The sequence below is a fragment of the Marmota marmota genome, unplaced genomic scaffold (genome assembly GCF_001458135.2).
Source record: "Marmota marmota marmota unplaced genomic scaffold, marMar, whole genome shotgun sequence".
NCBI classification, from domain to species: Eukaryota; Metazoa; Chordata; class Mammalia; order Rodentia; family Sciuridae; genus Marmota; species Marmota marmota.
Window position 1 is genome coordinate 21,925,448 of NW_025999982.1, and position 25,433 is coordinate 21,950,880.

At 36.6% G+C, this 25,433-nt stretch overlaps 1 protein-coding gene across 1 annotated transcript in view; it reads right to left on the minus strand.

Annotated features, from left to right (window-relative positions):
• Nucleotides 1-6,251: 6,251 nt before the first annotated feature.
• Nucleotides 6,252-25,433, minus strand: part of Hmgcll1 (3-hydroxymethyl-3-methylglutaryl-CoA lyase like 1) — a 133,623-nt gene continuing 114,441 nt past the window's right edge. The window contains exons 7-8 of the mRNA XM_048805735.1: nucleotides 12,578-12,724; nucleotides 6,252-8,859 (exon numbers count right to left, since the gene is read on the minus strand). Coding sequence (XP_048661692.1) covers nucleotides 8,758-8,859; nucleotides 12,578-12,724 — 249 coding nt within the window. The 3' untranslated portion in view covers nucleotides 6,252-8,757. The remainder of the gene's footprint in view (nucleotides 8,860-12,577; nucleotides 12,725-25,433) is intronic.

Sequence of the window (25,433 nt, forward strand, 5' to 3'; positions counted from 1 at the left end):
CTCTGATCCTCAACATCTGTGAAGACTTTTAGAGTCCACAAAAGCTAAGATATACTGCTCTTTGTTTAAGAAGTATCCATGGACCTGCTTCTCTGTATGCCACTGTACAGTACTGAGTGTAGAGACTGCTATAAAATACTTCCACTGGTATTCCCTGTTCCCCTCATCTTTGGAGTGTACCCACATTTACAATATGAATTTTGTGAGCTGATTCTATACAGTCTGATTTCATGTAGTGAAGGTCCTTGTAAGAGCAGGCAATGTTTGCTTGTAATATGGTGACCTCTCTGCTTCCAGAATGTCAGCGTACAGTCTGATACACTGGTATTCATGTACATATAGAAAAAGACCATTACAAACCTGCCGATGGAGAGCTATATTTTTGGGATTCACACAATACAGGATAATGGTCTGATTACCTGGAACCTGTGGTCTACTTACCAATGACAGAGTCCTTAAAGAACTGACTAGAAAAAGGAAATTCAGATGTAACAGTCATCAGAAGTTTTTAGTTGCTTCCTCTGAATTCCTTGAAGAACACAAACCCTATCATAAGCTGCATAAACTCATCAGTATAACTCAGGTCAGAGGAGAGATGATTACAATAGAAGCCAAAAGGAGTACTCTTTTCCTAATGGAACCATGTAGAACAAGAAGAAAGCAGAAGCCCACCCAGCTTGAGAGGCCACCAAATAAATACTGGCAATTCATGTTGCAACAGATATTAAAATCCACCTGCTCACTTGTCCAACTGCCAAAAGAGTGGGACAAATTACTAATGTTCATGAAATTTCTAACTTTAAATGATATAGGACACAGAGACAGAGTATGATGGTCCATACATAAGTTTACTCAGCAAAAGTCTCATAATAAATTCCTAAAGGCAAATTATACTCACATAAACTACAGAAATAAGTAATTCAGAGTACAGAACTCAATGATGCAGCATACGAGAAAATCATGCCAATTTAAAACTATATGGCTTTGGGTTTGATGATAAGTGATCATTTTGGGGGATCCTGGCAGACCCTTTAAGACAACACAAACTCAACTTGCAACAGGATAAAAGATGATCTTTTACAAGAGCCTCTCTGGGACTTAACTCATAATGGAGGAAGAAGTTCCACTCCAGGGCAGGGCCATAGGAAGGGATCATAAAAATGACGATAGTTAACATTTATTGATCACTTACTAAGTGCCAGGCACTTTGCCAAACACATAAGCATTATATCATGAAATCCCTCCAACAGCTGTGTAAATAAGCACTATTGTTATTTGAGTTTTACAGGTGAAGGAAGTGAGGTTTAAAGGCATTAGATAAATTGAACAAGGTTGCATAGCCAACGAATAACAGAACCAAGACTCAATACCAGCTGCCTGCCTCCAGAGCCCAAGATCAGATGTTGCCAAAGAAGCCCCCCCTCTGCCCCCAAGATTGATGGAAATGCATTAAGCCCATTAAACTCCTCTCTCACCGGACCAAAATTGTTAGGTGACAATTTCTCTTTCCTGCAACTGATACATTATTATCATCTTCCTTTATGGCTGTCTCTAGTACTCAACTTCAATTTGCTTTAATACTTACAATGAACTTAATAGGTACCATGTATAGAAACCTGATGGAAGCCAAGTCTCCTGGAAAAATCCTGATGAACAGAATCAAGGGGAGGAATGTGACAGAGAATACCACTGTTCTGCATATCTGCCTCTTCCTTGTAGGCCCTATTCACATTGGAAATGTGAAATCATATGTTTAGATTATATGAATGTTAGTTTAAAATGGTAATTTGTTTTTACGGATAAACGGCATGCAAAACTGAGTCTGGACTATGTATCACTTATATGCTTTATTTTGGGAGGATATGGACATATTGATAGATTCCTCTGCTTTGAGCTGCTTACAGAACTTGCCTGGACTATGTATCACTTGTATGCTTTGTGATCTATTTGTTGATGCAGCGAATTATGGTAGTGCTAGCGTATCTTTGCTGATGTGTCACCAGTGATGTAATTTTTCCTAGGAGCCGTTAATTGACTTGGTGTCATGACATTTCTGTATCCTCCTCCCTTCTACTAGTGATGGTCTAATTTTGGGGGCCAACAGAGGTGAGGTAAAGAACCTCATCCCCCCGCTGGTACATAGGCCTATCCACAAGTATGGCTATATGCTGGACCGGTAGTCAGTGACGGGTATGATCCAATTGCAGTGGTATCAACCTAAGACAGGAGGCTGACGCCTAAAAGTCAGTTTTCCAATGACGGGTAAGAACCATATGTTGAATTGGACAAACCTAACAGGCACGGTCCCTAGCCAGATTGCTTGTTACTTAAACAGAAGGGGGGAGATGCTAAGAGCCAAGTATATGATGCATGGCATTTTTGGTCGAAAGGTGACGCCAGCTAGCCATTGAGATGATATGATTATGTTAAGATTTGCATTCATATGGATATTGGACTCCTGCTGTTCACCTAGGCCGGCTACGGGACTCCTGGAGAGTTCCCATTGGTTGGGGAAGTACAGTAGGAGGGAGTTCCGGGGGAGGAGCTCTCTCTGCGGTCTGGGAGGAGGCCGCGTGGGTGGAAAAAATCTTCCCGGGCGGTACCGGACATTGGCGGCAGTTTCAAAAAATAAACTTTGTTCCTGCTTGAGTGGCTCGTGATTTTGTGCCCAGCCAGACTGCGGCAAGTCTTGTCCATTTTTTATTCTGAGCTAATTGCAAGTGTGGCAAACCATTATTTTGGAAGACAATTTATGCTAGGGCAGTGATTCTCAAATTTGAGGGTCCCTCACAATCACCTGAAGGGTCTGTTAAAATACAGATTGATGGACCTTGACTGTAACCCAGAGCTTCTGAGTCAGGAGATCCGAGTTGTAGCTTGAAAATTCGCAAATCTAGTGAATTTAATCACCATTCTAATGAGTTCTCTTACTTTCCCTCATTTCTGAAGAATATCCAGTCACAATCCGGATCTTGTGACCTGACTTCCAGATGATCCAGTTTGCAGGGAAAAACAGGCCATGATGCTCATGCTGCTGGTCTTGGGATTACACTTCAAAAACTACTGCTCTAAAATGAAGATTTTCAATTAAAACTGTATATAAGAATTGCCTAGTATATATGTATATGTATGTATATGTGTGTATATATAGATATATATGTGATATAGCTGTACATATTTAATGGTAATACATGAAGCCTAACTGCAGACCAATTAAATCAGAATCACTGGAGCTGAAATTCAGACATTAGTATTGTTAACTCCCCCTTTCCCATCCTGCAGTGATTAATCTAATGTGTAGCCTGGAATGAGACCACAGAGAGTAAATTATTTTGTGTATCAGACACAGAGAATTGAGGGGTTTGTGTGTGAGAGGGTAAGATAGGTAAAACCAATATTTAAAATTTGATTCTGAAATATCTGTAAATGGAACCTATTGGAGGAATATGAGAATAATAAGGCCTGAATATCAAATCATTGTGAAATTTTTACATATCTTAATCATAAGATGATAGCTAGTATAACAGTTCACTTGTTTATTCAAATAGTGTGTATTTGAATAAAAAATGCATTTCTCTTTTCTTGAATAGAAAATAGATTACAGAGACTGTGATAAGGAAACTGAGTTTTATCAGCTGAAACTAGAATAGTGTATCGTGTGTGTGTGTGTGTGTGTGTGTGTGTGTGTGTGTGTGTATAAGAGAGATTCAGTGAGACAGAAAGGAATTACATGCACATCTAAATGCCCAAAGTAAAACCGCTTAATGGCTCTGTATACCTATTATTACTTCTCCACTTCAGGAAAGTTTATGTTGTTAATGAAACTGATTTACTCTTATCAATTCCAGAAGTTTCACTTTGGTTTGATTCCTGCTTAGCAACACATTTGTTTCTCTTACATTTTTGATTTCTTAAACATTTTTTAACAACATCGTTGGTGTACATATGTATTAGTTCCCTAATTAAATAATTTATCATATGTCTTAAGGACTTGCAATAAGCATTTTCTTCCAAACTGGAACAAATAAATTCAGAAAAACCATTAAGGGCTCAAGTAATTTAAAAAATACGTACATATCCCCAAAACAGCTCTGGTGAGATGATCTCCTCCCTTAAATTACCAAATGTTTGAATTAAACCCATTTTTCTTCTTTTCTTTTTTTTTAATTTAAAAATTATTGACAGAAGTGGAACCTATATTCCACTATAGCCCTAGCACTATATTCTGGGCACTAAGGAAGTCAGAGTGGACAAGATAGGAACTATCTATTCTGTTGGGGGGGAAAAAACTATTAGAAAGGTGATTAAATTCACTAGATATGCGAATTTTCAAGCTACAACACAGATCTATAATAAATATTAAATAAGTTGAAGTAAGATAAAGTAACTGAGGATTTACTTCAGACCGAGTTGTCCAGGAAGACCCATTAAGGAGGGGACATTTATGCTCAGACCTGAGTGACAAGGAGTCAGTTTTGCTCAGGAAAAAGCATTAGAGGCAGAGGCATTAGAGTATCCTGAGATGGATGTGAGTCAGCTTCATTGGAGAAACAGAGAAAAGATATGGGCTAGAGTATAATGCAAGAGGAAAGAAGTGGTAGAAGGTATTTTGAAAACACAAAGCTTCCAGTGCCTGTTAGACACTAAAAGGAGGTGACAAGCAGGCAAATACTTTTCAAACTTAACATGCCCATGAGTCCTATGAGGACACTGATAAAATGGATAAAATGCAGATGCGAATGCAACAGGTCTGAGGTGGAGCTCAAGACCCTGAAATTCTTAAAATATCCCAGGATAATGATCCTTCTGGGCCTGGACCAAATGTTGAATAGTGAAAATGTATTTATGAGTATTTGTGTATTTGTGAGTCTGTAGCATGAGCGAAAAGGAGAAAGCCAAAATTTTAAAAATGTAGAGAGAAGCAGCCAGAGAGGTAAAACATAGGGAGAGAAAGTAAAAAGTATTTGAAGCAGGTGGGAATGTGTCCCAGGTTGGGTGGCAAAGGTGGCTTAAGGTCAGATCAGTGTACTTAGATTTAGTACAGAACAGCCACTGGAAAACTTTTATAGAGTAAGTTAACTTCTAATGGTGCTCTGCTATGTTACTACCCATCCCCAAGTGATGGACTTCAGATTTTACTATTCTTCTGAGTCCTCACTCCACCCCCCTCTCTAATGCCTGAAGATCTCACTTCCTACCTCATTGGGGGAAAAATAGAGACCAATTAGCAGCATTAACTCCATTCATCTTAAAATATATTTATTTCAAATTAACAAAAAGAAAAAGTTCCAGTTTCCATCCCTTCCTCCCATCTCAGAGTGGTTAGAAATAGGATCCATTCTTGGAGTTGTTCCCTGAGGTTTTCTTTGCAGATCACCAGTGATTCCATTTGGTCTATACAGCGGGTCTATTCCTGTGGGAATGGGGTGTGTAATGAGTCCTACTCACTGGACTCTGAGGGGGAGTTTGAAATAGGGTGGAGGACAAACTTCCTTGATTAAAAAGGACCCTGGAGAAGACAAAAGCCCTACAGCTGCTGAGCACTAGAATGTGAAGGCTGAGACTACCCACAGCCTTGCACCCATGAGGAGCAAGGGTCTAAAGGTGACCCCATACCTTGAGGTTAGACAAGAAGGAAAATGGAGAGAAAATGTTAACTTGTAACACGATTGAGCCATTGAGTTAAACAGCGGTGGAAAATCATTTTTTTTCCTGAATATTTGGCACATAAAAGAAGTTTTATTGTGCTTAAGCCTAGTGAGTTTTCTGTTACTGGTGCACCCTATCACAGCAGAATCTATCCTCTGTTCAGCCATTCAAGTGTGAGGAAAAGATTTCTCACCTCTGCCCCTCTGTCTCTTTCTAATTCTCCCATTCTCCTTCCCTCACTCCATGCCTACATTCCCCCATCTCTGTCTCTCTTACTTTCCAGTCCCTTCCTCCCTATCTTTATATCTCTAAAACTATTCTTTTAACTCTTGGGACTGTCCCATACAAGTACAAAACCCATATCTTCAGTCCACAAAAGCAAAATGGTCATTGGCATATATAGCAGTCCTTCTCCTGTATATTTCTTCAATTCAGATTTCTGACTGGTTCCCAGTCCTTAGTTTTATTTCTTCATTACAATTGTGACAAAGATGATATCTGTGACTTATTTTCTCTGTGCTAAATAGTCTATGACTAATATTTGGAGTTAATCACTTAGAAGACACAGAATGTACACATGTAGAAATTAATAACCATATAAGTACAGTTAAAAGGACATTTATTAAATGTTGTAGTGATCATAATGAATAACATCACAATGGCATCTGAATTTTCCCAGAAAGTCATAGCCAGATTTCATTCATTTGCTTTGTGAATTTTAGGAATGCAGGATTCTAAAATTGTTATTTTTCAGAGAATGTAGTCTTAAAATGTTTGTCTATAATAGGTCATCAACACACACACATGATAAAAATGCATTACAGGTTCTAATACATAGAATGAATATTTTCTTGACTTAGGCATAGATTTTATAAAATATTTTGATTTGCATTTCAACAAAAGCTATAATTGCATTTTTATTCTTAAATCCTTTCCCTGAAACTAAATATGGTATTGATATATGAGCAGGTGAGTTATTTTGGTGGGTCTTGCAATGATTCCAAGGATTTCTGGTTAGCTGAGACATAACTTTGGGTGGATTCTGTCTGTGGGTTTCAGACAGCTTTATATGATTATCTGAGTTTTCTTCCAAAACCTGAAAAAAAAAATCTCATTAAGCTAGAAAAGAATTTGGGGTAAAGAAAGGGATACCAGCATCTAAAACATAAACGTTCATGTTGCAAATATGATTAGGTAGCATCAGATAGTAATGGAAATGAATATGCAGGCTGATATGAGTGTTGTGTAACTGTGTGCTAGACTGAACCTAGAATTTCTATTTGCTCTGTTTCTTGAACAGTCCATGATTTTAGTTCAAAACAGCAACATTTCCCCGTCTCAGTTTCTATATGCAGTTTGTATCAAAAGGTACTTTTTCAAATATCTCAAAACTAAGAACTCGGCAGCTTTGAGAAAGAGAGGAAAAGCCAGTTTCCCTGCTGTGCACACTTGGTAAAGATACCTTTTTGCTCCTTTAGTGTGCAAGGGTACATACTTCATGGAGAGAGATGCACAAGGGAGATATAACTGAAGCAGATCCATAACCAGTTGCCATTTTGCATGCTGCTCACACTATCCTCACACCCTACCTGAACCCCAAAACAGAGAACTGCTTTCAGTACTCTGCAAAACGAGTGTGCTGTTACAGCCCCTGCTCCAAAACAGTGTCACGAGCTGGTAGGTTGGCCTCTTCCATAGGAATTTAGTTTGGTTTTGTCAATTATCAATGCTGACTTTCTGATACTTTTCTTACCCTGTATCTTTAAAGATGACTTATTTGCAATCCATAATTATTTTCTTAAATCTATTTTTATTTCAATGGTTTTAATGAATATATTCCAAAAAGTCCATAAAGCTCACTTTCATATTTCAATTTATATTAAAATTTATTCAAAGATAAGATCACCAGTATTATTGGGGAAGTCTATATAAGTAATACAACTGACATTCCAGATCCACATGTAAGAACACCATCCCTGTATGATTTGCATAGGTTATAGCAATGTTTTTCTAAATACCGTTCCCTGCTTCCCTTTCTTTTAGTCTTTAATATACTAAATTTGTCTCTCTGGCAATGTTGTTTAGTACAAAAGACAAAATTTATCCCATTTCAACTTTAAAATAACCATTTTAAAAGGTGAGCCAAAAAAATGATCTGATAGAGTCAAGGTACCCTGAATTAACATAAACCAACATATTTCATGAACTAAAAATCATCTTAATATCCTTGGGATCTCAGTGATATTTCCTTGGGCAATTTGGAAGTGAACTGAAATTAAGGAGTTGGATTATGGTACCTGCATCTATGTGTTCTCATAACTGAAAACTTAAACATCTAAACAAAAGTCATACTTTATGATTTCTCAATAGTTTAGTAACACCATGCTTTATTTTTTCTTTTTTTCCATAGCTGATGAAAGGTAAAGTATGGTAAACTGGATGCGTGTAACAAACATGGGTGGCTATAATGCATTTCCAGGATATGGCGTCTTGCCATTGACCACAGTCTCTTGGAACCAGATAAAGTCACTGAAATAGTTAACAGATGTTAGCCTTACTTGAAATATAAAAGTTCTATTGCTAAAATTATGCAGGGTCAGATGGAGATTTGGCTCTTTATCCATAACTTAACTGACTTGGCAAATGGAAAGTTGAGATCCAGAGGCATAACACATAATATCAAGGCCACACACTCTGCACACTATGCGGGAGCTCATAAACTACTGACAATGTGTATACTGTGCTAAGCTAGCATGATTAAGTATTAACACAGTACGTGACACTTAGGGAAATCTGAGGTCAATATTCACGTCTACTAAATTAAAAAGTCATCTCTACAAGAGCAAAAGATGAGACATTTTTTTTCCTCCAAGTTCAAAAGGATGTCTACAAGTTTCATTACTCATCCTCCAATTATGATTTACCTGATGACTGGTATTGCTTACTATTGACGTCATAGTCTATTCAGTAATAATGTTTTTTAAAAGTTGTTCCTCTTTCTCCACCTTTGCCTATTACATTTCAAAATGAGTTGGCACTAATGATTTTCAGATGAATGTATGCTGCTGAAATGGATCTTCTTGATCTTAAGTCACAAATCCACTGATGTCAAGCACTGAAGGAGGCTTGTGCTACTTTAGAGTTTGTATTTTTATGCACAGCTTTGCATATAAAGTCACCAGCTTCCATTACTTTGTAGAGATCCACACCCTAATGAGGAAAAGAAGAGACAGCAGAGGGAATGGGGCATTAGAAAGAAAAAAGACAAAACAGATCCCTTTAAATTTTATTAGTAATTAAATAACTATTTAAAATGTATAAACACTGTATTATTTTATTGACTTGGGGGCAACATTTGTTTTCATGAATCATGTAGTCAGTATTTAAGGTTGTTCTCCGTTATTGAGACATAGAATCTTACCCTCATATAATAATATAGGCTAGGCATGCCTGAATAACTCAGTGTAATTCAGGAGAATATCAGATTTATAGGAAGGACAATAATGGAATTAGAAAAGAGTTCACAAAATATCAGTAATAGAAATAAAAATGATAATGTTTTGGAGAAAGTTGTATATGAGATTTGAATTTGGAAAAAATAATCTCTTTAATATACAAGAAATAAATTTGATAAAGCCATTTGGATTACAGGAAAGATGAATGTAGCTTTTTAATTCATTATTACCCATATGATGGTAAAGGGGTTAGTTGTAAGTTAGATAAAGTGAGGAAGTATTTAGTACACATCTGGAACTTCTTTGCCTGAGAGTGTGTACTTTCTGAAAATATAAAGAAGATCAGCAAAAGCTTGGGTAAATCCCTGGATGACAGACACGGTTGGGTATGAAGTCCAAGTTCAGGGCATACTCCTTATCTCTGGGCCTTGAAGAAGCAAAAGGTCACCATCAAAGTCTGCACCCAGAACTCTTCTGTCCTAGGGAGGGTCACAGCATTAAGTGGCTCAGCCACAGACTGGCCCTTGTGTAGCATTTTGTAAGCTTTTGTGTCCTCCCTTAACATGGATTAGACACAGTAAGGGCTTACAATTAAACATGTCCAGTCTTCCTTGCTCTTAAGGAGTAGTTTTAATCTTTATAGAAGTCTGAATTTTCTAAAACAGACAAGTGTAAATATTCATAAGGGTTTTCATAATAATGATCATCATTTTAGAAAATAGAGACTTTTTAAACACTTCTCTCTGAAATATTTAAAGCACCGTTTTCTTTGTAGTTTACTTCTCTTTTTCAAGAATTATCAAGAAAAACAGTTTGTAAAATAACACATTTAAGTGACTGTCATTATTTTTCTTTTATTGTAGAGCTGTTTTCAGAGTAGTTGTTTTCAGGAGTGAATTTGCTTTGGTATGAGAAATTTGGTTTTGTCATAGTAATGACTTCAGACAGTATTCATTAGGCACATTTTAGGTTAATCCAGTATATTTAAATTTTGTAAAACTATCTTCATGTGTCTTTCATTTCTGAATGATATTCCACCAGGGTTCATAGGAAGATTTTGGTCATTAATGTTCCTATTTGCTTTCTAAGGATTCCATTTATAACTATTAACTATGGAATTCATTGATGTCATTCCAAAGAAGAATTTCATCTTGTTCCTTCTCTACCATTTTATTTGATTCACAAATATCCTCATGACACAACACATCATTTATTCTTAAATCATTTATCAGGTGCCTAAACGTGTGTCATGCACTATGATTTGTTCTGGGGCTTTCAGAATCTGACATGGAATGTGGTTTCTGTCTTTAGGGAACTTCTGCTCCCTGATATAGAACCATAAGCAGAAAAATGTGTACTATAGTTTGAGCCATGAAGATATGCTTAGGTGCTTATGAAGACAGAAGTGTGGAGCAACCAACTCATGAGGAAAAGGAATGGAGATAATGTGCCAGGGAAGGGTGCTAGGAGGGTTAAATCCTGATTTGGGTTTTATATGGAGAAAATGAGTCTTTGAGAGGAAGGAGGATATGTGGGGCACTACAGTCAGAGAGAAAAGCAACATAAGATATCTAAAAAATAGCAGGGTACATATGGAGGACAGTGGACAAGCTTATCATGATGCTTATTGAGAAAAGCTAAAACATGACTTTGGAACTGAAAAAAAAGTATAAATAGGCTGGATTATATGATAGAGCACAGTCTTGGTTTTTGAGGAAATAAGAATCCACTGATGGGTGTTCAAGGTACATCGTGGCATATTCACACTTGTATTTTAAGATAAAATGTTCTGATGACAACATGGAGGATAAATTACAAGGCAAGTCAGAAGCCATCATCAATGTAGGAGATCACTATTCAGGAAAGAAATAAGAGCCTACCCACATGTAGTCATGACAAGGACAGTAAGGAAGGTATAAACAGCCAAACTTAAAAGTCAAACTAGTGGTGCTTGGCAAATGATTGAGCCTGTGATTCATGGTGAGATTAGATTCTACAGAGAGCCTTGCCTTATGAGCTTGGACAACGGTTAAACAGTGGCTGCCACTCAATGCTATAATCCTTCTTAAAATTCTTAGAACCAGAGCGACTTATTTGCATTTGGACCCCACAGTTACATAAAAGGACCTGACACATACTAAGCATCACTGAGTTTGATTCAGGATCTATTTCTCTACAGCTTCTGTCATAGCCTTCTGATAGAAAGGATTAAGCTGCTTAGTAAATGAAATTGTACTTATTCCTAACCACAGAACATAAGCAATAGCTTTTGGTGTTTGTAGAAAACAGCTGTTGGTATTTGGTGTCAAGAAAAATTTCAATAGATAGTTTTTGGACTTCTATTATGTCACAGACATTGAGTATGAAGCGGCTACAATAATTGCTATCTGCCTGTGCAGGATGTTGAACAGGTAAGCAGAGTCATGATACAGCCTTGTGTGGTGTGTTCCAAGGTGAAGATACAGAGGGTAGCAAGGAAGGACTAAGGAGAGGAGATTTCATCTCCTGGCCTAGGAGATAGACATGGAGATGCTGGGAGAATACTTTCAGGATGAAGGTACCTTGCTTTCCAGCTGAAATGGAGTATGTGTCATAAGGCTATTCCAAGGGATGATAAATCATAAGGGGTGGAGGTGAGAAGCAGAATGTGGACAATAAGCAAGTTTGGTGCTGCAGGAACCTTCATGTAATTAGGGTGAAAAAGAAGACAGACAGGAGGGGAGGGGGAAAAAATCTATTTAGTAATACAGTCCATGCTTTGCCATCTCAGAAAACAGTTTGGATTTGTATTCAATTGTGCATAGATTTTTTTTTTTTTTTTGCCTTTTATATTCTTTCTTTTTAAAGACTGCCTTACAGATTTACAGATTGTTATCAAGTATGTGGCAAAAAAGGCATCGATTTTGGTGGATGTTACCACACAGCATGTGCCTTTTCAGGTGCTACTTGGAAAATGACCATTCTTGCCATCAATGTCTCACATGCTAAATATTTCCAAGCTCCATTCCCTTACTGATCATCTGATCATTTGATCATTTGACCCTCACTGGGTTTTTTTTCAGAAGCCCTCGTTGTCACTGTGAGACCATCTAGATCTCAGTTTCCTCCAAGGAAAGTATCCATACAAAACACGAAACTGCAAAATTCAACAATCATAACAGTAAAAGACACAGACTCTCACAAAGTGTGTAAAGTCATATCAGATCATACATGGAAAATTACTTTGGAGTTTATAAAACACTATAAAATGTGAAACAGTAGCACTATTGATGACTGGGCTATAGTGATAGTTATTTTATGAAACTGCTGGGGAAAAGAAAAGAACTCTATTATATTTTCCCACTGTGCATTTTAGCAAATAACAAATATGTAGTAAAACTTTGACCTCAACATTGCTTCCCAAATCTGAGAAGCATTTCAATTTGGAACTGGAAGTAACACGTGAGTATTGAAATATTGTTAAAGCAACTTACTGTATTGAGCCCCAGGCCATTAAGCATATATATCAAATCCTCAGTGGCTACATTCCCGGAAGCACCTTTTGCATAAGGGCAGCCACCTAATCCTGACACTGCGGAGTCCACCACGTTAATTCCCATCTGGAAAATAAACCAAAACACCTAAGGCTTCTGTGTGTAAATAGTTTCATTTCTATTCAACCTTGGCAAACAGCAAATAAACAACATTGAAGCATGTTATCCAAACATATTCACTTATCCACCTGCTGCTAGAACAGTCCCTGGGGTGTGCTTTTCTTTTCTGACACATCTTGTCTCTTAGACCAACAGAAAGTCTGCTAAGGATCTCCAGAATTAAAAATCCTTTCAACAGAAATTAAAGTGGTATTATTTTTTATAATAGCCCAACTATAAATAGTAGAGCTTTATGAAGTGAAGGTTAATTCACTACCAGTTTTATATATTCTACAAATTTCTATCTTTATCATAAAAGCATTGCATAAACAACATTCAATAATTCCAACATCACAACTCAAAATCAAGGTATCTGAGAAGACCTGTAAGTGTGTGACAGAGCAGACATGGTGTTTGCAACAGGATTTTGAGGTTTTGTCACCCTTTCAGTTTGTGCGATTCTTACTGAAATATTATTCTGTAAGCAAAACTCTGCTCCTTCAGGAGAAGATAAGCAATATTTAAGAGGCAACACACACCACTAACAATAACACCAGCTCATTTATTGAGTTCTTACCTAGTGCTGAATATTAATCTTAACACCATATGTATCTTAGCTCTGCATTGTCAGAAAGTCTCATGAAGAAGAAGATATTTTGACTTTGTGTGTGTATGTGTTCCTGGGAATTGAACCCAAGTGTGCTTTAGCACTGAGCTACACCCCAGCCCATTTTTATTGTATTTTTGAGACAGAGTCTTGCTAAGTTGCCCAGGCTGTCCTAGAATTTGAGGTCCTCCTGCCTCAGCCACCCAAGTAACTAGGATTCAGGTAAGTGCTGCCATGCCCAATTTCAGAAGAAACTTTTGGATTACCAACCAAAAAACATAGAAAAACACGTATAACAGGTACAGAGGGATTAAACAGTTGGCCCAAGGTCACTTTCTGCCAGGTGATGTACTCTGTCTGCAGAGAACTCTTACTCTGCCTTGAGTCATAGCCACTGGAAACATGCAAGGTGGTACCTGATTGTATGCTTGGGGACATAGAAGTGAAGATCTATGTGCTGGAGACACTGGAAGATGAGCACATACAGAAGGCCCTGGAGATCAAATACTAATGACATGTGAAGAAGCAGGGCATGTATGTCATTTCTCTTGAAAGGTGATGATTTGATGGTCAGAAGTTACAGAAAGGAGTGACCTAATTCTTCACTCCTGAGCACTGTAGAAAAAGTAACATGACTTCATCTAAAATAAGAAGCTCCTTGAAGCAAAACTCTTGGCCAGCTGCCTCTTAAGTGGTTCTTAATCACAGAATTTGAATCACAGATTGCTGCTACATCCTCAGAGTTTCTGATTCAGGAGATCTTGGTTGGCACCTGGAAATTTTAATTTTTCAGAAGAAATATCCCAGCAACTGCTGATCCTCATTTCTTTTCTCCTCTCCCCTCCCTCCCTTCCTTCCTTCCTTCCTTCCTTCCTTCCTTCCTTCCTTCCTTCCTTCCTTCCTTCCTTCCTTCCTTCCTTCCTTCCTTCCTTCCTTCCTTCCTTCCTTTCTCCATTTCTTTACCTTTATTTTAAAAATAAACTTTATATTTTTGGACACTTTTAGATCTTCAGAATACATGTGAAGACAGTACAGAAAATTATCATGTACTACTCACTCAGTTTCCTCCACTTTTACCATCTGTTAAAGAAAGCATTATGCAAGGATACTTGTTAAAGCCCAATGAGGAAGACTTCATTAAGCGTCATTGTGATAGCTACAGGATCCCTGCAATAGAGTTTTAGTGTGGGAGAGAGACACTGGGACCAACTCCAAATACAGCATGCACAAGTGGGAATTTATAGCTAAAGAGCAGGGAGAGGGGTCAATGAATGGAAAATTACTAAGAGGAAACAATAGGGGTAAAGGGGATTCTAACTAAACCAATCTAACAGGCTTTTTCTGAAAATAGGCAGAGTGATCAGTCATCAGGTGGGGGATGGTAGAAGATGAGAGACTTGATCAGATACAGAGGGTGATCAGATGTCAAGGGTTGGGGTTCTTGCTACACTGATTTAGCAAGGATTGCTAAAATTGGATTTTTGGAGCAATTACCCAGATGAACCTAGAAGAAAATTCAGAAATCTGACTAAAGTTTGGATACACAAAGAATCTGCCAAATTTTATATTATTATGGTATATTTGTCACAACCATTAAACAGATACAGAAATGTTATTATTAACATAAAGTAGATACATTATTCATATTTCTTTAGACATTTTAAAAGGAATTTCTAAGGCTGGGGTATGGCTCAGTAGTAGAGTGCTTGCCTAGTATGTGTAAGACCCTGGGTTTAATCCCCAGCCTCTCAAAAACAAAACTAAAAAAATTTCTTAAGATATTTTTTAGCCAGTGTCTTTTTCTATTCCAAATGCTTTTCAGGACACCACATTACATTAGTGGCCATATCTTCTCAGGCTCTGACTATTTTGAGTAGTACTAGAATATATTTTATACAATGTGCTTCAATTTGGGTTACCTGATTTTATTTATTTTTTTCTCATTGCTAGACTGGAGATATAGAACCCTGGAGGGAAGACCACAGAGGTGATGTATTATTCCCAAACATCATATCAAGGATACATATTGTCGCCATGAGTAATGACTGCTAATATTAACCCTGATAACCTGACAGAGGTGACATTTGCCAAGTATCTACACTGCAAAGTCTCTCTCTCTCTCTCTCCCTTTTCATATTATACTCTTTGAAGAAAAAAAAAAGTCACTGTGTGCAGTTTGCCCTTAAAGAATAAAGAATATCTACATAAATTATTTGGAATTCTTCTAAATGAGAGATTTGTCTATTTTGCCTCATTTATTTACTTATTTATTTGAACATTCATTTCTATTAATAAGGACTCATAGACACATAGATACTTATTTTGCACTTTGGGTTACAATCCATTAGTGTATGTTTTACTGTTGTAGGGGACAGACGAGGCAAGGCACCAAAGATAACAGGAAACAGTTTTATTTGGCTGCAGCAGGTTCAGAGGGCACAGCTTTTGCTGTAATCAATCAATCCCCTGAACCCCGAGTTTAGGTAGTTTCAGAATTTTATACCCGGCACGTAAGAGGAGGGGCTCAGAAGTTCACAGTCTGCAGAAGTTCACACAAAAGCAGCTTTTTCTTTCACTGTTCTGGGCAAGTTAACCCTTCAAGGACAACATCTGAGAAGTGGAGAGCTTCTTCTCCCCTTTCTTTCCTCCCATTGCCCGCTGTTACCAGGGAGCCCAATTGGTAACTTCTCCTATCTTAGAAATGTAGACATCTCTGTAAAGCTCCAGCTCAAGGCTAGAGTCCTTGTTTACACATTTTTACAAACAACTATACTGGATAAATGTTTGTGAAAAACTAGTAAGGGGGTGTCCAGCACCTGGCATGCTGATTTCTTCCTGGCCAGTGGCCAAGTAAAACAGGGCAACACGAAAATAGGAAGTTTATCTACATTGAACTCTTTTGTACAGACTCTTGTTGATAGTGCTAAAATCAGCCATGGTGAAGATTTCTGGAGAAACCCAGTGGAGGAGGGGTGCCACTACATTACAATATAGACATGTTCCACATTTGGCCATTGGGAGCTCTCTCAATTGGCTCCTGTGTCCCTTTGGCATTCAAACAGGATTGCACTTTTTGAACCACTTTTCTAGTTTTCCTTAAAAGATTTAACAGGATGTTCACCAAGGCTCTTGAGGGTAGAACTACAGTTCAATCCGTCCTGGTATTATTGGGACCTAGGACAAGTTTACAAAAGATTGGTAGACCATTTTTGTACCTTCATTTTTCTCATTATATTCCTCAATATGGGAAAGCCTCAATAATTCTTTCCATTCCCCATAACCTTTCTCAAATAATGATCTGACAAGATCAATTATATGCAGGTTGTAATAACAAATTAGCTAATAGACTGGTCTACATAGAGTAATTTACATTTGATATGAAACAAAATAGTAAGAATAAAGAATTACACTATAGTGCCTGGCGCATGCCTGTAATCCCAAACGCTCAGGGGGCTGAGGTAGGAGGATCGCTAGTTCAAAGCCAGCCTCAGCAAAAGTGAGGCACTAAGCAACTTAGTGAGACCCTGTCTCCAAATAAAATACAAAATAGGTATGGGGATATGGCTCAGTGGTGGAGTGACTCTGAGTTCGATCCCTGGTAATTCCTGCCCCCCAAAAAGGAATTACACTCTAGAAGTAAAATTTGTGATATTATCTAGTGGTTGGAAAAGGCAGATATTGAGAAGTTGCTCCATCTGGGGGAGTCTGCCATGACATTTAATAATCAGGGCTTTTTTTTCTTTTTTTTTTATATGTAGGTTAAAACTGATCTATTTAATAGAATTGAATTTATTATCAAAGACATAAAAATTTCAGTAGCTCTCAATCCTGTCTACCTATTAGAATTACCTATGGCTCTTTAAAACTACCAATGGCAATGCTTTTCCCCAAAGTAATTAAATCAGAATCTCTGTCTGTGTATGGGGCCAGGTACTAGCATTTCTTTAAAATTGTGCCTGATAATCTGTAGCTAAATTCTCTGGGGCAGAGGTTCTTATCTGTATCACCCTTTGATAGTCTCAGACATGAGTCAGCCTGAAGAAGTCAACCATGGCCTTCCATTTGTCCAGAACTGCCATCTTCCAGAAATTTGCCAAAACAATGAGCACAAAGGGAAAGAGGTGAGGCACCCAATACTTTGTTCTCTAGGACTTTCAGAAAACATGGAGTTGTTCCCTTGGCCACATATGTGAACATCTGCAAGAAGGTTGTTATTGTAGACATCAAGGGAATGAATGCTGTTCAAAAATGAACCACACACAAATGTTTCCTGGGCAAAACTGGCAGTCTAAAATCTTATCCAGCATGCAGTTGGCACTGTTGTAAATAAACAAAGACAAGATTCCTGCCAAGAGAATTAACATGGCTATTGAGCACATGGAACACTCTAAAAGCCCAAACAGCTTCCTGAAACATATGAAAGAAAACAATCAGAAAAAGAAGGAAGTGAAAGAAAAAGCTATCTGGGCTCAACAGAGTTCAGCCTGCTCCACCCAGCAAAGCACATTTTGTGAGACTCAATGGAGGGAGCCTGAGCTCCTAGAACCTACTCCCTATTAATTCATGGCATAGTGGGTATAAAAAAATAAAAGACCCCTGGACTGTGAAACAAAGCAAAAGACATTAACCATGGCCAGTCAACATTTCAAAGAGGTTTTTTGTCTGTTTTTATTTGTTTTTTTGAGTACCAAGGATTGAACTCAGGGGCACTCAACCACTGAACCACATCCCCAGCCCTATTTTGTATTTTCTTTAGAGACAGGGTCTTACTGAGTCGCTTAGTGCTTCGCCATTGCTGAGACTGGCTTTGAACTCTCTATCCTCCTTCCTCAGCCTCCTGAGCCACTGGGATTACAGGCATGCACCACCGCACCTGGCTCAAAGAGTTTATGAAAGAAGACCCTTAGATAGCAAAAGTCTGAGGAACTAGCATAATGGGTGAAAGATAGCTTCAGCCCACCAAGTGATGATTGACTCCTGGGATCTGGAATCCATGCATCATATCCATTTTCTCACTGCTGAGGATCAACACCCTGCAACTAACTACAGGAGACCCAGAAGGAAAATTGCTTTCCTTGTCAAAAAAGCATGTTTTTTTTTTTTTTTTTATTCTCAGTTGACCTTTGGGGAAACAATGAAAAGCAAAAATCACTGTCCTATTTTGTAAATAAAGGCCCCAGTGACCTGTTGTTTGGGCAAAGGTGAAAGATTAATTCACAATAAAGCAACCAGTGTCACAACAGAGAAAAGAGTAAACAGAGAATAGAGAAAACAGATCACCTTGGAGGCCAAGCCAACATGCTGAGTCTCACAGGAAGTCAGAGAGGGTGAGTGAGAACTACAACACTGTGATGCCTTATGCTTCCAGACTGAAAAAAAATGAAAAAAGAACTTTGGCCGTGAAATAGGATAGCATAGACAACTACACATGAAACAACGCGTGGCTTCAATGGCAAACACAAATCCCACAAAGAAAATCTTGCATGAAAGAAGATGAGCACCAAAAAACAATATTAAATGATTCCATTTAGATAAAGTCCTAAAATAGCACTGATCAAGGTGGCAAGAAGTGAGGATAACAGCCATCTTCTGCAGTTCGGATCAAGGAGAGGTTCTGGGCTGTGGGGTCCCTTCCTTTCCTTGAATCACATTCCCTGAGCTTATCATCTGCATGCTTTTGTGATATGTGTGTTATACTTCAATAAATATTTTTTTAAAAGGACAATGTTGTTGGAACTGAAGGGAAACAGTCAAACTTAAACTAGTAGAAATATAAATTAGAGTCTTTTATGGTGAGCAATTAACTAGTATTGTCAATATTGATTGTTCCAGAAATCCCCTATGAAAAAAGACCTTTCTATGAATATTTAATAAATCCTAGTTAAATAATTAATAAGAAATAAATATATATGGATGAGAATATGTATGCTGACAATGATAACCCACATTTATTCATACATCTGTGTATAGACTCATTGCAGTTATGTTTTTTTTAAGAAGGGAAATTTGAAAACAATCCAAATGTCTCACAATGGGGAGTAATTTAAATTAATTTCAATGTATCTATAAATTGGAATGATTGATGCTACAAAAATAGATAATTAAGGGAAATAAATAGGTTAAAGGATTTTATAATAGTATACTCATTATACTATTTTCTAAAAAGTGAAGGATTTAGATAACATACACCAAAATGTTAACACATGGGTAGAGTGTTATAGCTAATTTATTTTATTACAATTCTATTCATGTGTTTTTTCCAATGCCCTTATTATGAATATTCATTACATATATAAGTAGACAATGAAAAAGAAAGTTTTCTGCAAACTTTAGCTCGTGCCCGTGGAGTATAATAGCAAATAAATGAGATGATTGTCTACAAATCAAAGACTCCAAATTTCTCAGTGAATATAATAGTTCTGCAGCTAATTGATCTTTCTAGGACCTAAGATTGCAGGGGTCACTCTACAGACATGATCTGGAGAAGAGATTAACTGGAAAGTACTCTTTCCCTCTTCTCCCATGTCACCTTAGCCCTAGACACAGATCTTTCCCAGTAAGCTCTACTCACAAATTAACTGAATCAATACTAAGAGCAATACATGGATTTAAGGTTTATCCAATTTTAAAGACAGTTTATTAAAAAACCTGAATGTATTACCTTTGAAGAGGAATATTATGATATCAGTTCCCTGAAATGAACAAATTATATTCCATGCATATGTGATTATGTCAAAATAAATCCTGCTATTATATATAACTAAAATGCACTTATAAATCATTTTAAATAGTTTAATGTTTATTACCTTAATTTAAACAACAAAAAATGATATTAGTTTCCCCTAAAGTCTTTTTGAAACAAAATTACCGTACTATAAAGTATTTAATTTTATACAATGTCCCCTAAATTCTTTCCTCTATGAAATAGTGAATCCTCTTCCTAGAAATAAAGATTTCAATGGATAATATTATCTATATACTAAATAATATGCCCTTTACATAGCCCCAAAATGGAAAAACCAGTGTTCACTAACTAATGAATTGATAAAGAAAATATGGTACATATATACGTAAGAGGATACTTTTCATAAAAAAGAAAGAAAGAAAGAAAAAACCCTATTATTTGTGATTAAATGGATGGAACTGGAGATCATCATGTTAAACAAAATAAGCCAGACCCAGAAGACAAATACTGCATGATTTCACTCATATTTGGAATCTGAAAAAGTTGATGCTATAGAAGATAAGAGTGGAGTGGTGGTCACCAGAGGCTGGAGGGCAGGGGAAGGGGTATGGGGAAAGGCTGGCAGGGTACTAAGTTGTACTAAATGGCAGTAAGAAGTTCTAGTGAGCTATTGCACAATAGAGTAACAATAGATAATGAAACTGTACTATATATTTCAAGAATCTGGAAGAAAGGGTTTCGTATGTTTTTACCATAAATAAAAGATAAATGTTTGAGGAAATAGATATGTTTCACTGATTTAAACATCACACAACATACACATGAATTAAAACATCACAAGTTAATCCGTAAATATGTATAATTTTTATGGTTTTGTGTACCAGTTAAAAAGAGATTTAAAATATAAATTATGTGCTCTTATTTCTGACTAAACTGATTTGTAAATTTCTACTCATTGCTATACAAGAAAATTTAGTTTTACTATGGAAATTGTCTTCAGATCAATTTCGTTGTCCCATTGAAAACAATCTGTAATATCATTGTGAACAGACTTGGAATAAAAACATTATTTCTTTTCATCGATCATTTTGTTTTAAATAGAGGAAACATTTTAATATTTTACCACTGAAATCATATCATCCTTTATTTGAAAATAATAAATGGGTCACTTAGCTCATTTTATCATGAAGGATATTGTTGGCATTAAAGGATTACTTTTAAGAAATGTTCCCTTTTCCTCTTCTCCAAACACAAAGCACTGTCTTCCGACTTCAGACTCAGGTTCCTGTTGTGTGTGCACGTGTGCATGTTAAGTACATAGTAGACGGGATTTTTGTTGTTGTTTTTGTTGTCTTTAAAGAAAAATGCATTTTAGATGAATACCCACCAGGTGGCAATGTAGCACCAAAATCTACCAAGTTAAAGTCGCATGTTTGCAACCAGATTATGTTCCAGCCCAAGAAAATACCAAACACATAAATAAATAGTTTCATACTTACCAAATAAATACTTTTATTCTATTTCAAATAAGGATACTAATGGTGAAGAACACATGAAACTATAAAATATCCAGTATATTTTTGCTTGTTTTTCCTCTGGGCTTAACATGTTTATTAAGCATATTCTATGCACCAGGATCGTTGAATATACACAAAACTCTGTAGTTCATGAAACCTAATGTTAGAATATAAAACAATTACATATTTCAACATAATTAGATTAAATTTATTACATCAATTATTTCTCACTGGTAAGTAGCCTGTTATTAACAAATGAGTAGGGCTGAAAAAACAAAAGCAAAAATTGAGGGATTTGAAGTCTCCTTGACTCCCACTGTTCTCAAAATTGCAATTTGTGCTATTAACCCATGGCCCCAGGATATGATAAACCTGGTGACTTGGGTTATGCCTTTTGTCTGCTTGAGCTCCACAAATAATGTGCTTGGACTTAAGGGTTGAGTAAAATAGATAAAATAGTAGTGGCCGCTTCTGGAAAAAGCAAATTGACTGTTATCAAGGGCATATGGTTCCTATACTACAATCTTAGGTGAGTTCTGAAAAGTGTTAATTTTGTATGAGCCTCAGGTACCTGGATCATGCTGAAAAGTAAACTAAAAGAGAAGTGATGACTTGTCTTTTTGTTGGTCCTATTAAGAACTTATTCCCCAAGCAAAACTGATAAACACAAGAAGAAAAATAGAAAAGAAATCATTTTGCAAAATTTAGAATCTTCTATACGTTCTTGTTTACAGATTATTTAATTAAACCTAAACTCTTAGGTATTGAGGTTATAAAAGTATCAAAGAACATGTAGCATTTGAATAATGTTAATTTGTTTTGAAAAAGTTGTCTATTTATTTTATCCTAAAATTTTCTTTAAAAATCTGTAATGTTAGATTTAATTTAAAATAGCAAGAAAATTCCCAATGGTGGAATTATTCATTTGGGGGTTAAAGTTAATCGTTTTTTCAGTATGTTTCCTTTTCTACTTAGTCTTTAAAGCCGGTGTTTCCTCTAAAAAAGGAATAGCATTACCCATACATGGGGCATTAGTCTTCAGTGGCCAGGACAGATGGACATCTTTTACAATAAGCACAGATCCTGCCTAGAGATGCTTCTAACCAGTACCCTAAATCATTATTATACCCTGAGCAATGGTAACCCCAAGAGAAAAAGTCTTTGTGTTATTTAAGTGTATTGAGAACATATCATGCTATGGGAGCCATTGACAATGACCAGTTAGCATGTATAAATAATGCCCAGAATTTTAAAACTGAAGTATATATCAAAATTGGTAAACAATTAAGTAAACATGGGTTAATAGCACAAATTGCAATTAAGCAAACAATTACACACACACACACATACACAACACACATACACAAAGACAGAGGTACAAAGACACACACATACTATTTTATTCAGGAATAAGATAACATAAAGCATTATTAATGTTTTTCTATAACATGTTTGTCCTTTGGAAAAAGGTTTTACTAAATACTTGAATCCTCCTGGCCTCACAAAAGAGATTATTTTCTTCCTTTTTTTTTTTTTTTTTTTTGGTACCAGAGATTAAACCCAGGAGCACTTAACCACTGAGCCACATCCCTAGCACTTTTTATTTTTTTATTTTGAGACAAGGTCTCACTAAGTTGTTTAGGGCCTCACTAAGTGCTAAGGCTGGCTTCAAACTCATGATCCCCTGCCATGGGCTCCTGAGCCTCAGTGGATTACACTATCCCTGGATTTTCTTACTTTCTTTTGAAGCATTCATATTCAAATAGTAAACACAGTGTGTGTATAGAAGGGATAAGAAATGAAAAGAATATACCAGAAGAAAATTCCCAATTTCATTTAAGACTAAGAAAATAATAAATGGTATTAACAAATGTTTAGCAAACGCTTATTTTGTCACAGTCATTGTATCATATGCCTCATATAAGGTAAAGCTCTACAAAATCAATAGGAAGTAGTTGGTAATACATGCCCATTTTACTGATGACGAAACTGAGGCTTCATGTGGTTAGTATGAGACAGAATAAGAATGGAACATGTCTATACTATTGTTCAATATTAATAGTTCAGACTTCTCAAGGACTGATTATGTGCCAGGCACATGACTAAACACTACGTGCATGCTTTCATTCAACTCATAAAACAACTCCAGGCAACAAAGTATGAATTAAGAAGAAAGTATTGAAAAATCAAAAGCCAAAAAGACTTTATATTCTTATGAGACTTCCTTCAACTTTCTGAAAAGTTTCCATACAGCCTAGGAACATTATCAAGAGACTTCAGAAAATAAGTGTTTGTTATCCTAGTGTTTGTATTTCTAGGAAGCTAGCCCAAGAAAATAGCCAACAATGTTGAGATAGATTGATGGTTAAGGATGGACATTCTTTGTAATATGATTTCTAACAGTGGGAATAAGTCCTTAAGTTAAATATACAACAAGAGGGAAATAGTTAATAAGTTGTGTAAAATAGTATGAAATAGTTAAACATTTTCAAGGAACATTTAATCGTTTGGGAAAATGATTATGAGGAAATGGAAGGTAAAAGAACAGGATACTATGTTAGGTCCAATTCATTTGTGTTTCTAGATTTTTTTTTCAATCCTGTATAACAAATACATACCATAAGCGGATTCTCACTGAGGCTCTGGGACTTGTACCTAGTTTCAATGTCAGTATTGCATTCTTCATTTTGGCAATAGGACTAGTGCTCATTTTTGCCATTTTTGTGCAAAAACAAACCTTATTAGTAAATATATATTCTTCTTCCATAATCATTCCTTTCTTCTGCCAGTACAATAATCCCCAAAGTATACTCAGGCTCTCATTTCTTGGATTCAGTTCAAATTCTCTAGATGATTTCTTTCAGCATTATCTACTTTTGCCTATTCTTGAATGCATGTTGCTCCTATCACTTCATTTCTTCAGTAGCAATCCATGTTTTCTAATACACTGGCATAAAATAATCAGATCACTGCTTCTTAATCTTTAAAGAGAATATTAATTTACTTAATGGGTCCGAGGTGATGCCTGAGATGCTACACTTCCAACTCCTAAAATATATCAAAGCTGCTGGTCCCCAGAACACTCTTGAGTGGCAAGAGACTAGAGTTAATCCTAGAAACATTGCAGATGTCAATACATCCTGCTCCAGTCCCAAAGACTCCCTCCTGCCTTGTGCAGTCTCAGAATGAGAACATCTGAGTGTCAGAATTTCCCGAGGTCCCTAGTTAACATGCAGATTTCAATGTTCTATGCCAAACCTAAATTTTTTCATGTAAAACCCAAATATATGTATTGTTTCAAATTCTGAGATGACTTATAGGTTAAAAAAAAAAAGAGCTTCGCAATCTCTTAATTTTTGATTTGACTGTTGAGGTATTTCAGGTAGTGCTAGTTCTTCAGCAAACATCCCTTTCTTCCTCTTCTGGGATTCTCAGCTAGATGACATTACAGAACTGCCATTGTCCTTAAAAGTGAGTATGTGACTGTGTCCTATTGGCATGTGAGCAAAGTGACACAGGCCATTTCTAGAATGGGTATTTTCAGAAACCATGTGCCGTCTTCCTTTAATAGTCAAAGGCAGATGACAAAGGCCCTAGGAGATGGTGAACCAAAAAAGGAAGGAGCCTGGGTTCCCAAATGAACAGCTGGAAGGCAGATGCCCACTGACAAGGAACATGTGCAGTGGCCTGTTACTTGAGTGAGAAAAAAACATACGTGTGTTCAAGCCATTATTCATTTGGGGGTGCAATGTAATATCAGTAAATACAATTAGAACTCAGACACCAAGAGAAGTTTGGATTTTTTCAAGCTGCTTTCCATTTCTTCCATTGATCTGTTCTTTTTGTTTTTTGTTTTTTCTTTTCTTTTTTTTTTTTTTTTTTTTTAAT